This window comes from Biomphalaria glabrata, chromosome 10, assembly GCF_947242115.1.
Source record: "Biomphalaria glabrata chromosome 10, xgBioGlab47.1, whole genome shotgun sequence".
Lineage (NCBI taxonomy): Eukaryota > Metazoa > Mollusca > Gastropoda > Planorbidae > Biomphalaria > Biomphalaria glabrata.
Genome location: NC_074720.1, coordinates 14,401,145 through 14,414,213, shown reverse-complemented (window position 1 = coordinate 14,414,213; position 13,069 = coordinate 14,401,145). Strand labels below are relative to the sequence as shown.

General features: G+C 35.6%; 1 protein-coding gene across 4 annotated transcripts in view; it reads right to left on the bottom strand.

Annotated features, from left to right (window-relative positions):
* LOC106054371 (lipoxygenase homology domain-containing protein 1-like) overlaps nucleotides 1-13,069 on the bottom strand; it is a 96,696-nt gene that overhangs the window by 32,149 nt on the left and 51,478 nt on the right. For all 4 annotated transcript variants that reach the window (XM_056045280.1, XM_056045279.1, XM_056045282.1 and 1 more), the window contains exons 12-23: nucleotides 9,165-9,297; nucleotides 7,175-7,446; nucleotides 6,639-6,768; nucleotides 5,907-6,154; nucleotides 4,499-4,634; nucleotides 4,219-4,373; nucleotides 3,552-3,783; nucleotides 3,235-3,428; nucleotides 2,388-2,571; nucleotides 1,842-2,002; nucleotides 944-1,030; nucleotides 223-380 (exon numbers count right to left, since the gene is read on the bottom strand). In XM_056045280.1, coding sequence (XP_055901255.1) covers nucleotides 223-380; nucleotides 944-1,030; nucleotides 1,842-2,002; nucleotides 2,388-2,571; nucleotides 3,235-3,428; nucleotides 3,552-3,783; nucleotides 4,219-4,373; nucleotides 4,499-4,634; nucleotides 5,907-6,154; nucleotides 6,639-6,768; nucleotides 7,175-7,446; nucleotides 9,165-9,297 — 2,090 coding nt within the window. The remainder of the gene's footprint in view (nucleotides 1-222; nucleotides 381-943; nucleotides 1,031-1,841; nucleotides 2,003-2,387; nucleotides 2,572-3,234; nucleotides 3,429-3,551; nucleotides 3,784-4,218; nucleotides 4,374-4,498; nucleotides 4,635-5,906; nucleotides 6,155-6,638; nucleotides 6,769-7,174; nucleotides 7,447-9,164; nucleotides 9,298-13,069) is intronic.

The window sequence follows — 13,069 nt, the reverse complement described above, 5'->3', positions numbered from 1 at the left end:
GTAAGTTCATAAAAAGCAGGAAAGGTATGGATTTCAAAACATAATGAAAGCCCTTTCATTGAATATTTATATTTATTCTGGGACCACTCAACTAATAAAGAACAAACTAGCAGTATAGTAATCAAAATCTCTAATCAACACACAACAGGAATGATTGATACCAACTTTCAAGTATTTTAGTCAATTATTTCATAACATCACTCCTATAAACCCTGCACTCACTTGGAACCTTTGTAGCTGCTGCGCTTTCTTCGAGGTGATGGGGAGCTTCCAGAGTCAGAATCATTGTCAGAGAGATTAGCCTTAGATTTCCTTGAACCATGTGGAGAGAGCTGTCTCTTCAGACCTTTGCTTTTGATAGCTTTTCGTTGGATGCACATCTTAAAATAAAAAAGATAAATAATGCAAAAAATAAGGAACAAAAACTATAAATATAGAATTTTAAGGAATGGACCCATGCAAAAAAAAAAAATCTGTTAAATAGTAATTTTGGTAGGAATAAGATGGACTAACAGCCACAACTTTGATTTAGTGCCAAAGAGATGATATACAAAAAGCTAATGAGTTCAGAAAAATAGAAACAGCAGTTGTGACTGCAAGAGTTACAAAAAAATAATTTCTCTGTATCAGAGCCACATGGAGTGGAGATGTAACTTTTATGAAAGATATAAATTTCATATATTTCATAAAAAAAAGAATTTCAACAATCAATCAACACATAATACTACAAAAAAACAAACATTTAAATTAACTATGCTTCAACGATTTAATAGGTAATCAAACTAAAAAGTTAATTTTAAATAATGACTTTGTCATTCTAATTAATAAATCTTCAATATTCATTTCAATATCTACTATTTAAGACTTAATTTAAAACCATTCAAATATGCAACATATTTATTGAAAACTAAATATAAACTACACACAGTTTTATAGGACTCACCTTTTCAAGATACCACCCGGACATCATGCCAGCACCATCATGACCTATACGAACTTTTTGAAGAATTCCTACATCTGGAGCTTCAATCTAAATAAAGAAAAGAAAAAAGTTTAAACATGCTTCAAAAACAACCCTCAACTATATTCAAAAGAAAATAGAAGTATATATAAAAAGAAAAAAAAATTATCAGGAGCAATCAAAAGAAGTTCAAGCTTCATGTTAAGTCTACTTTTGTGAATCTATTATTAAAATTAAATTATATTGTGTGTTCAATAGAATTCATACTTTCTATCTGAGGAATGTGCTTTATTTCATAAAGAGAAATTTGTTAGTTTTTTCATCTAAACAAATATACAGTAAAGTAAAAAAAAAAGTAAAGTTCCACTTCAGACCATACAGTTTATAGGGCATGTTTCTTTGGCAAACGATTAATGAGCAGTGTGTCATGTGGCCAGCACAACAATCAATGGCCTTTACTTTCTCCAACTTAAGTCAGGTACCCACTAGAGTTGGGTGGACTCAGGGGTGACCTAAAAATCCAGAAGTTCAGAGTCCTAGTCTTCACCGAGATTCAAACCCAGGACCCAAGGTTTGGAAGACAAGCACTCAGCCACCACACCCCCATCAGTATAGTAGAATTTGGTTATCGGATTTAGATTTTAGATCAAACGTCTGAAAATGCCAAGATATATTAAAACTACCCAGTTCTGTCATTACAGATTTTTTTCTGTAGTCTCAACAACTTTTGTTTTCAGCTCAAGTTCTATGTAAAAAAACAACCACAAAACTCTCACTATGATTGAGCCTCCCTCCCTATTCCTAAGAAAAAGCTAATTATAATATTTTCTTTAAAAAATACTTTATGTTTTCTAACTATATTTAACTCCATGCTGCAGACCTTAAATTTGTCCACTTCTCCTTCCTCAAAGTTGTCAGATTTATTTCGTAGCTGTATCTCCTGAGTTTTACCCTCCTTGCCATACATCTGAAGGAAAACATTAGCATCTGTGCCAGCTCCTTTCTTCTTTCCAGTCCAAATAGTGATCTCATAGGGTATGGCTGTGGAGGATATCTTTCAGAATTACAAACTGAATTCAGAGGATAAATTTAGAATTAAAATCAGAGACGTTGACGGCCACTTGAAAACTCTAAAATAAAGAGCTGAATCGACCATGAGCTGACCTTTCGGATACTAATCCATAGCAGACAAGTAGAGAATTAGGAAAGCAAGAGTTATGTATTATAGTTTTTGACTAAATTCAACAAGTAAATATAAAAAAACCCTGCAATTTTTATCTTAATAGAAATAGTTTTCTAAAAATTTCATGTTAACTGAAGCATTTCATATTCTTTTGTGTATCTTAGTTTTTTTTAATCTTTGTAATAAAAAGTCTTTCTTACACACAATCTAGTAGAATATAAAAACAGACATAAAAGAACTTACTTTTCTCAATGGCTTGTACAGTCACAGGATCCAGTTCAACTTCTGTCCCCTCTTTGTCATCCAGCCACCTGCGGCAAGGAAAACTGTAATGTTGTCCTTTGGATGGTATATCAATATTGACCTCCTCCAGGTACCAGGCTGCCCCTAACTTACTGTTGTCATGGCCGATTTTGATTTTTTTAATCTATTTAAAAAAGAGGTAGAATTAAAGGAATTAAAAATCGCCCTTTGGGTCAGGATTTTGAGATTTTACCATCACAAAAGAGATACAAGACACCGATAGCAAAGACAAACAGACACAAAAACTCTTTTGTTCCCCTGGCAATCCAATCATTAAATAGGAACTATCTGATATAAACTTTTCACATGTAAATTATGAATGAGTCTGGTGTGAATGTATATTTTAGTTTTCTAAAGTTATGATGTTTTGTTTGGCGTAATGCACAAATTGTAAGACAAATTTCCTTATGGAAATCCTTATGGATAATAAAGATGATTATTATTATTAGGATAAATGAATAAATAACATAAATCAAACAATAAAAAATGATGTCATTTTCTACGCTGTTGTTTGAAGTAATGAAGTTCAGGGCAGCTGAGTCCAAAGCACTATTGAAAATCACTTACCGAAAATTTATTTTATCTATTTGAATGCCCATAAAATTAAAAAAAAAAAAGGAAAGACGAAGGGTCGTTAAGTTGACCACAAAACATTCTAGTAAACTGTGATCAATGGAATTACTAATAAGCCTTGACTGTCCTTTTTTTTTAATGCTAAAAGATTTAAATTTTAGAATTATTGTTTTAAGAAATTTAAAGAAAACTATTTGTCAAAAATTCTATTTACTTTTCCAATATCTGTAGCTTCAAGTTTGAATAAGTCTGTCTTGCCCCTCTCAAACTTGTTATTGGAATTTTCAGACTGTCGTAACTGCAGGTTTCCTGTGTCTCCATTGGTGCCAAAGATTTTGAGACTGACATTGGCATCAGTGCCTGCTCCACTAACATTGCCCGTCTTAACAGATACATGATAGGTGGTAGCTAGAGGAGAAAAAAAAAAGAAAAAAAAAATATTCCTAGAACATATAGTTAATAGTTTTTTTTGCTTCTTTTAAATTTGGAAAATATTATGGGGAAAAAAAGTTTCAAGACTTCTGTACATACTGCTAAGCATCTGAGTTCCTGATGCAGTTATCTCTCTTTCAATAAGGCCATCATCTTGACTAGTGTCCAGCCACCGATTACAATTAAAGGTTACTTCCCCTTGTTTGTCATCTTTGGGAATGACCACTACTTTATCCAGAAACCAGCCAGAACCAATACCTTTGCCATCATGACCTATTCGAATTTTGCGCAGTTTACTCAAGGACACTGCCTCAATTTCAAACTCATCCATCTGTTGTAATTAAAGATTGATATTTATATTAAATTTTTTTTTTTTTTCAAATTTAACAAGCATTGGCATATAGTTTGTTGGTATCACATTCTTGTATATATTTAAAAAAAAAAGTATTTGTAAATAAAGAACATAGATAATTTCTTGATTGATCTATAAAGGACATAAATATTTTGTCAACTGTCAATTAACCCTTAAAATGCGTGTGGTATATTAGCCTCTAAACATCAGAATTGTAATTCCATTTGGTATGCACTCATTGTAAAACAGCTCAGCACTTTAAGGGTTAAGGACATATATATGTTGTTGATTTGTCAATAAAAAAAGATACTTTGTCAATTTGTCAATATGGACATACATATTTTGTGAAGACAAAAAAGAAACAAAGCAGAAAAGACAAGGTAAAACGTAGCTCCAAAAAAAGTCAAAGCTTACTTTCCCATTTTCAAATTTGTTTTTATTGGTTTTGGAATTCTTCAAGAATCTGTTACCAGTGTCACCACGGTCCCCAAAAACATTGATATAGACATTGGCATCTGTGCCAGCGCCTTTTTTCTTTCCTGTGTAGACTTGGATGATGTAATGTACCACTGAGAGAAAAAAAATGTTTTATACACAAAGCCCAACAATGGATATCTTAGATTCATTAAGATTAATCTGTTTTTATAAGCAGTTAATTTGGAGAAAATAAGGGCCTTCACTGCCTACTACCTACAGGGCAATGGTTTCTTTATGCTGGGAGCCTCAGCAGGCATCTCTCTGATCAACTCTTTATCGTCTTCATCTTCAGCCAACCAGCGGTCACAGTTGAAAGTGTACTTTTCTTTACTTTCCAAACTTTGAAGTTCAATCTGTAATATGATGTAAATATTTTTACTTAGTGATTTACTGAATTTTTGTTCCATTTGTAAATTAAGCAATAAGGATAACACAAAAAATCAGAATGGACTTGAATGATACATGATTTCTAAGGACATTGTGAGAGGTGCATAGTCCTATTGAGTTTATTGAATAATTTAGAAGGTTGCTACTGACAAAGAAGACTTCAAACTAGAACTAGAAATTCAGAATGTTCTTGGTGAAGATTACTAAAATTTCTGTTTTCACTTAGCTCTCAATAGTTATTATAAATATAGATTTTATGTAGTGCTACTTTCATGCTTATAGCATGCTCAGAGCGCTATGGTCCAATCTCATTTGTGGACCAGTGGAGAATGCGGGGGGAGGGGTATCTGGGAGAAGGTTTTGCGTGCTGCCTTTAAGCGCTCCGCAAACACAACTCTGCCTGAGTCTGGTGTCAAATCTCGAGCCTCCTTCACAGGTAGCCAAGCCCCCTTCACAGGTAGCCAAGCCAAGTTTAAGCATACTTAGCCTCTCGACTGGGCAACAAAAAACTTTTGGTAAGCCTATTGTAAAAAATGTTGTAAAATGTTATACATGTTTTGAATGTTCCTTCAGAATTGAAGATAATCTACTTCCTAGTCTGAACCTCCCACAGGACAACAGGGTATGGCAGTGGGCAAACTATGAGCCCAGGACCCTGAGATGGTCGAACAACAGTCCAGCATGCATACCCCAAGACCAGGCTAGCCCCAGCTGTCAATAAGAACCTAGACTTTATATGTTATAAGTGGTGAACATTTTATTTTTAAATAGACACCTGAGGTTTTTGATTCTGCACATATTATTTATGTTATGAGTCTTATAAGAGGGAAAGAAAGTTATTAGATCATTCCTGAAATAATCAAGTTAAAGGTTGACCAAAAAAATGCTCCCAGGTAGTAACCCTACCAGCCGCCATTCTCCCACTATCCTGCGGTAGGTTTAGGCTGGCATGTAAATCTCTAAAGGAACATCTGAAACATGTAAAACAATTTGTTTATAGAACAGCCTGAGGCTCTCCACATTTCTTATTGCATATGTCAAGATAAACACATGAAACAGATATATCTTTCCAGTGTCAAGAATGAAAGGAGTTAGTTCGGCTGACCAGGAAAATATAAATTAGCAAAATTTTAATACTGAATAAAAAAGACCGACTAGATTAATTTATGCAGGAAGCTTAAGGATCTTATATAAAGAAAGTTTGTATTTATAACCTAAATTTAAAAATGAGTATTCACTTTATTCAGATGCCATCCAGCAAAAGATCCAGTGTTATCATGCCATACTCTCACTTTGTACAGGGCACCTAAGTTGGGAGTAGTAAATCGGAATGTGTCAGTTTGGCCTTGCTCAAAATTGTCTCCCTTGTTGTCCAGTTTGATTTCATCTGACTTGCCTTTATCACCATAGATACACATGAAAACATTGGCATCTGTGCCAGCATTTTTCTTGTCACTTGTGTGAACCCAAGCCTGCCAGCTAATCTCTGTAGAAAATTATCAATAAATTACACAATTTGATAATTTTTTTTAAACAGATTGAGGACTAATGCATTTTTTTTTTAAATTTCTAAACTTTTTATATAACATTTATCAAATGTTAACTAATTCAATGAATACTAAGTCCCTGGCTTGAATCTCAGTGATTTGGGGATTTTTAGGGGGCCTGAGTCCACCCAACTCTAATGGGTGCCTGAATTTAGTAGGGGAAAGTAAAGGCAGTTGGTCTTTGTGATGGCCACATGATACCCTGTTCATTAACCATTGGCCAAAGAACCAGATGACTGCAACCCTTACTGAACATAAAATGAATTTTCTTAAGTTCTGATGCATTATTTTTTGGATTCAAGCAAATCAATCTGCATGCCTTCAGAATTCAATTTGGACACTGTTCACTGCCAGTAGCTAAGATCAATCCGGAACATGAAAACTTTATGTGGTAGAAATGTGAGATCTATTAAACCTCTTTACCTTGCTCTCTTTTTTTGCGCAGTCCCATCTGCTCATAAAGAGTTCTTTGTATCAGCTTATCACCTTCATCTATGGCCAGCCACTGACGACAAGGAAAAAACTGCTCTATGCCTGATGTTGGACTATAGATCTAAAAGATGGTTCAGAAACAAATATGCTAAAAACATTTTTTTAAATTATATTTTTCCAAAATTTAATTGTTATTAAAATTAAGTAAAAGATTGTTCTCATTAATTTAGGGATTTAGCCAAGCAAAGCCAAGTTCAAGTGTACTTAACCTATTGACTACAATAAAATTAATGTTTGATTTGCTTGAGTTACAAGGTCAACTAAAATTGTACTAAAGAAATTGATTATATTGAAACATTTAGTAATTAGTGAAATTTGATTGCCTTGAACCATAGACTTTTTTCTTTTGTTAAATGGTGAAAGAGTTATTGGTTACATTTTTCAGTTAAAGATACATAATAAAACAATGATAATTTGTCAAAATGTTTTCAATTTATTCAAACAGAAAAGGCCAACCAAAAACTGACCGTCACAGATTCCAAGTACCAGCCTGGTCCAACGCCACTGTTGTCATGGCCAATTTCAATTTTACTGAGTGGACTGATCATCTTGGCCACCTCCACTCTAAACAAGTCTTTCTGGTTTCTCTCAAACTTGCCACCACTGTCCAACCAGATTTTACCACTTGTCTCTTCTGAATTCTTTTTTCCAGCTTGACCATACATGATGATGTAGACCCGGGCATCAGTGCCAGCATTAGGTTTGTCCCCAGTTTTGACAGTGATAACAAATGGGTAGCCTTCAATTCAGATGGTAAAAAGAATTGTAAGAAGTAGAACATTTAAAAGATTACAAAGAAGAACCAAGTTTTTGTTAATTTGTAGAAAGATCCTGAATAGATCTAGAAATACTTTGACCTTTCTATTATCTTGATTGCCTTTTTTAAAATGTGCTTTTTTGATGAAACATTTTCTTAACTTATATCCGCCCAATAAATACAAACAACAGTGAACATGGAAGCACCACCACAAACATTGGACAGACATAATGAATGGCTTGAGGGAATAAGGGCTGCAAGATTCGAACCACATTCTCAGCCCTATCTAACCACTACAAAGACAATACTAATAATACATTTAAAGATAAAATAAGATCATTTTTATTGGTCCCAACAAATGGAAATTCAGTTTGACTACAATTGACCGCCTCAGCGTAACTAGTACAGCACAACTACAAGACAGTCAATGCTTAATCAACATGCATGGCAGCAGAGATGCTGAGGTTAAGTTATCAAATAGTATTGCAATGAAAACATCTAAATTGAAATATAACCAAGCATCTACAATTATGTATTCTATACCCACCATTTCAATTCAGTCTAGCCAAGTCAATTTGTGAGAAACTAAGTCATTTTGTGAGTTTAATATCATGTTAACTTACTGTTATAGTTTAAGACAATGTCTTATTATTACTTTTTTTAAAAACATAATCTTAATCCTGAAATCTTACATTGTAGATTTGATGAAGTCTGATAGCAGCCATTAAATTGACTTAATTACTCTTTCATTATTAATTTATTGAGTTTATTCTTGTTTAAATGAATCATATTGACTTTAACAATGTGCAACAGGTTCACTTTACCGCAAAGTAGTTCTATTATTCTAAAATTATCTTACCTGGCTCGTCTAGGCAGCAATAAATAAACAAAAGGAACACATTAGACATAATATTGATAAATTATGAGCAATTATGAAATGGGCGTGAACACGGTAAGATCATCTTCCTGTTAAGTGAGATGTCTTACCTGGAATTTATTTTTATTTTTTCTCACACCAGTCGTCAACATAACAATGCCTAGCAGTCGGCAGAATTCTGACCACACTAACATGAATAAAATAGGCGAGCAGAATCACGTTGAGCGAGACATTTTGAAATGCCTTAAAAGTTTTGAGTCGATATTGTTGCAGACGTGAAAAAAATGTAGACATTTTAAGAGTTCCTTATTGGAAAATTAAATGACATATTTTAATATTTAACATTGGTGATAATGTCTTTTTACTTGGTTAGTAATTAAACATGGATTGATAACTACAATGAAAATACAACTTTTATTTTTGACCATTTAAACAAGAAAAATTGACCGGCTCTGCCCCCCCACCCCATTCCAATTGTCAGGGCGTCGTGTCCACTTTGAGAGAACCTCTTGCCCAAGGAGCGCCCCACAGTTTGAGAAATGCAAGTATAATATGTGAAGACCTATTTCTAAACGAAATCATTGAAGCTCCTTTCAATAAATAACAACTTCACACATAAAATGCAAAATTTACGCTAATAGCTAATACACACATAAGAACGACAGTTTGATGAGTACTTTATGCACAGTTGAGGTCAGAAAGAATCCGAGTGTCAAGAAGTTCCAACCTAAGATTGTACTGAGCTTTTTGAGGCCTACAACCCAACAGTTTTGTTTCTGTTTCTCAGTTTTCCACTCAAGCGCTAAATAAAGAGTTCCTTTACCTTGTATGTCCCTGGGGCCATGATCTTTAAGAAGTTCTCGTGTGATCTTCCCGTCATCCTCATCCTTAGCCAGCCAACGTTGACAGGGAAACTTGAAGACTCTGTTTGGCTCCTCCAGTTCATCCACAATGACCTAGGCACAAAAACCAGAGTTCAATTAAACAGCAAGACATACAATCGCAAACCTTCACGAGGGTGTCATGTGGTCAGCACAACGACCAACCGCCTTTACTTTTCCGCAACTAATGTCAGGTACCAATAAGTGCTGGGTGGACTCAGAGGCGTCCTAATTATCCCGAGAGTAAAAATCCCAGTCTTCACCAGAAATCGAACCCAAGACTTCCGGTTCAGAAGCCAAGCACTTTACCACTCAGCCACCGCGCCTCCATCACATCACCTAAACTGTTGATTAATTAATTTTTTATGTTTCTTGTCACTCTAATGATCAACGTTTGTAACCTTTTCAATGTAAACAATGGCTACTTTTTTTAACACACATTTTATTATATTTTAGGCCCTATGACTGAGGAAAAAAATGGAAAACATTGCAATGATCTAACAAAGTAGAAATAAGAAACATCAAGGGGATATAACGAAGAAAAGATAACTAACATCATGGGGACACAACGTCTAGATAGGAGAAACATCATGAAGACACAACGTCTAGATAGGAGAAACATCATGAGGACACAACGTCTAGATAGGAGAAACATCATGGGGACACAACGTCTAGATAGGAGAAACATCATGAGGACACAACGTCTAGATAGAAGAACCATCATGGGGATATAACGAAGAAAAGATAACTAACATCATGGGGACACAACGTCTAGATAGGAGAAACATCATGAAGACACAACGTCTAGATAGGAGAAACATCATGAGGACACAACGTCTAGATAGGAGAAACATCATGGGGACACAACGTCTAGATAGGAGAAACATCATGAGGACACAACGTCTAGATAGAAGAAGCATCATGGGGACACAACGTCTAGATAGGAGAAACATCATGAGGACACAACGTCTAGAATGGAGAAACATCATGGGGACACAACGTCTAGATAGGAGAAACATCATGGGGACACAAGGAGAAACATCATGGGGACACAACGTTTAGATTGGAGAAACATCATGAGGACACAACGTCTAGATAGGAGAAACATCATGAGGACACAACGTCTAGATAGGAGAAACATCATGAGGACACAACGTCTATATAGGAGAAACATCATGAGGACACAACGTCTAGATAGGAGAAACATCATGAGGACACAACGTCTAGATAGAAGAAACATCATGGGGACACAACGTCTAGATAGGAGAAACATCATGAGGACACAACGTCTAGATAGGAGAAACATCATGAGGACACAACGTCTAGATAGGAGAAACATCATGAGGACACAACGTCTAGATAGGAGAAACATCACGAGGACACAACGTCTAGATAGGAGAAACATCATGGGGACACAACGTCTAGATAGGAGAAACATCATGAGGACACAACGTCTAGATAGAAGAAGCATCATGGGGACACAACGTCTAGATAGGAGAAACATCATGAGGACACAACGTCTAGAATGGAGAAACATCATGGGGACACAACGTCTAGATAGGAGAAACATCATGGGGACACAAGGAGAAACATCATGGGGACACAACGTTTAGATTGGAGAAACATCATGAGGACACAACGTCTAGATAGGAGAAACATCATGAGGACACAACGTCTAGATAGGAGAAACATCATGAGGACACAACGTCTATATAGGAGAAACATCATGAGGACACAACGTCTAGATAGGAGAAACATCATGAGGACACAACGTCTAGATAGGAGAAACATCATGAGGACACAACGTCTAGATTGGAGAAACATCATGGGGACACAAGGAGAAACATCATGGAGACACAACGTTTAGATAGGAGAAACATCATGAGGACACAACGTCTAGATAGGAGAAACATCATGGGGACACAACGTTTAGATAGGAGAAACATCATTAGGACGCAACGTCTAGGTAGGAGAAACATCATGAGGACACAACGTCTAGATTGGAGAAACATCATGGGGACACAAGGAGAAACATCATGGGGACACAACGTTTAGATAGGAGAAACATCATGAGGACACAACGTCTAGATAGGAGAAACATCATGAGGACGCAACGTCTAGGTAGGAGAAACATCATGAGGACACAACGTCTAGATTGGAGAAACATCATGGGGACACAAGGAGAAACATCATGGAGACACAACGTTTAGATAGGAGAAACATCATGAGGACACAACGTCTAGATAGGAGAAACATCATCAGGACACAACGTCTAGATAGGAGAAACATCATGGGGACACAACGTCTAGATAGGAGAAACATAATGAGGACACAACGTCTAGATAGGAGAAACATCATGGGGACACAACGTCTAGATAGGAGAAACATCATGAGGACACAACGTCTAGATAGAAGAAGCATCATGGGGACACAACGTCTAGATAGGAGAAACATCATGAGGACACAACGTCTAGAATGGAGAAACATCATGGGGACACAACGTCTATGTCGCAGTTATCTATGTAACTGTATAGTAGAATTAGTTCTCTAATTGATAGTGCGGCGTTGATCACTATATTGATGACGTCATTACATTATTAATATTTTCTGTGTAGACTAGAGGACTGAGCTTTTGTTGCTTGTCACAACTTCTAGTGACGTAAATTTAGTGTGTGTGTGATTTGCGTCATTTATCGTCTAGTACAGTCTCTCCATTGTTTTGTACGTTGGTACAGATAGACGTGTTTTGAGAGCTCTTGAATTTCTCCTTGGTTTTTGTTATTGGATAGCCTTAGCATTTGCCTTGGACATTTTCTTGTTGGATTATCTTGACCCCTGTTTAGGGGTTTTAGCGTCAAGACTAAGTTTTTAGTCGCAGTCTCAGTTGAAGACTCTATTTCAAGTATTAGTGTCAAGTCTATATGTTAGACTCTGTGTCAAGTCTCAGTGTCAAGATTTGTTTATTCAGTCTCAGTTCTATATTGAGAGTACAACTTTAGGTCTACAGTCTACAGGACTGAGGTCTTTCTCTCAGTTGGTCGTCTGGTGTGCACGTTGATTTGTACATGAGTCTGAGGTTCAAGATTCCAGACTGCGGGTTGCAGTGGTCAGACCTGATGGTGTAGTGTCAACTATGAACTTCTACTTTTTGGAATTGTCGTCAGTGGACAGTACCTGATCTAGAGGCTAGATCTACATATATTACCAGTTGTTGTTTTTGAGATTGAAGGACTATGTGATTCATTGAACTACTTATTATAGTTAAGGTAATATACTATGTGTTTCATAATTATATGAATGATCTTTATCTAAGTAGACTAACTGGATCATTGTAGATTACATATTATTACATATTGATATTTCATACTATTATTATCATTCATCATGAATCAGTCATTTGTAAATATATCACAAGAATAAATTTTATTGTTATTTACATCATACACTTAGTTTATTAGTTTATCTACAACTATATGTGTATGATGTGCTTGTCAGGCTGAACTTGAGCCAAAATATTATAAGTTCAGAAAATAATAACAATAATACAAATTGAAATAATATTTAATGTTAATAAATATTTGCATTGGAAATATATAATAATAATTTGATAAATACAAGAATACAAGAACCTGACAGTCTAGATAGGAGAAACATCATGAGGACACAACGTCTAGATAGGAGAAACATCATGAGGACACAACGTCTAGATAGGAGAAACATCATGAGGACACAACGTCTAGATAGGTGAAACATCATGAGGACACAACGTCTAGATAGGAGAAACATCATGGGGACACAACGTCTAGATAGGAGAAACATCATGGGGACACAACGTCTAGATAGGAGA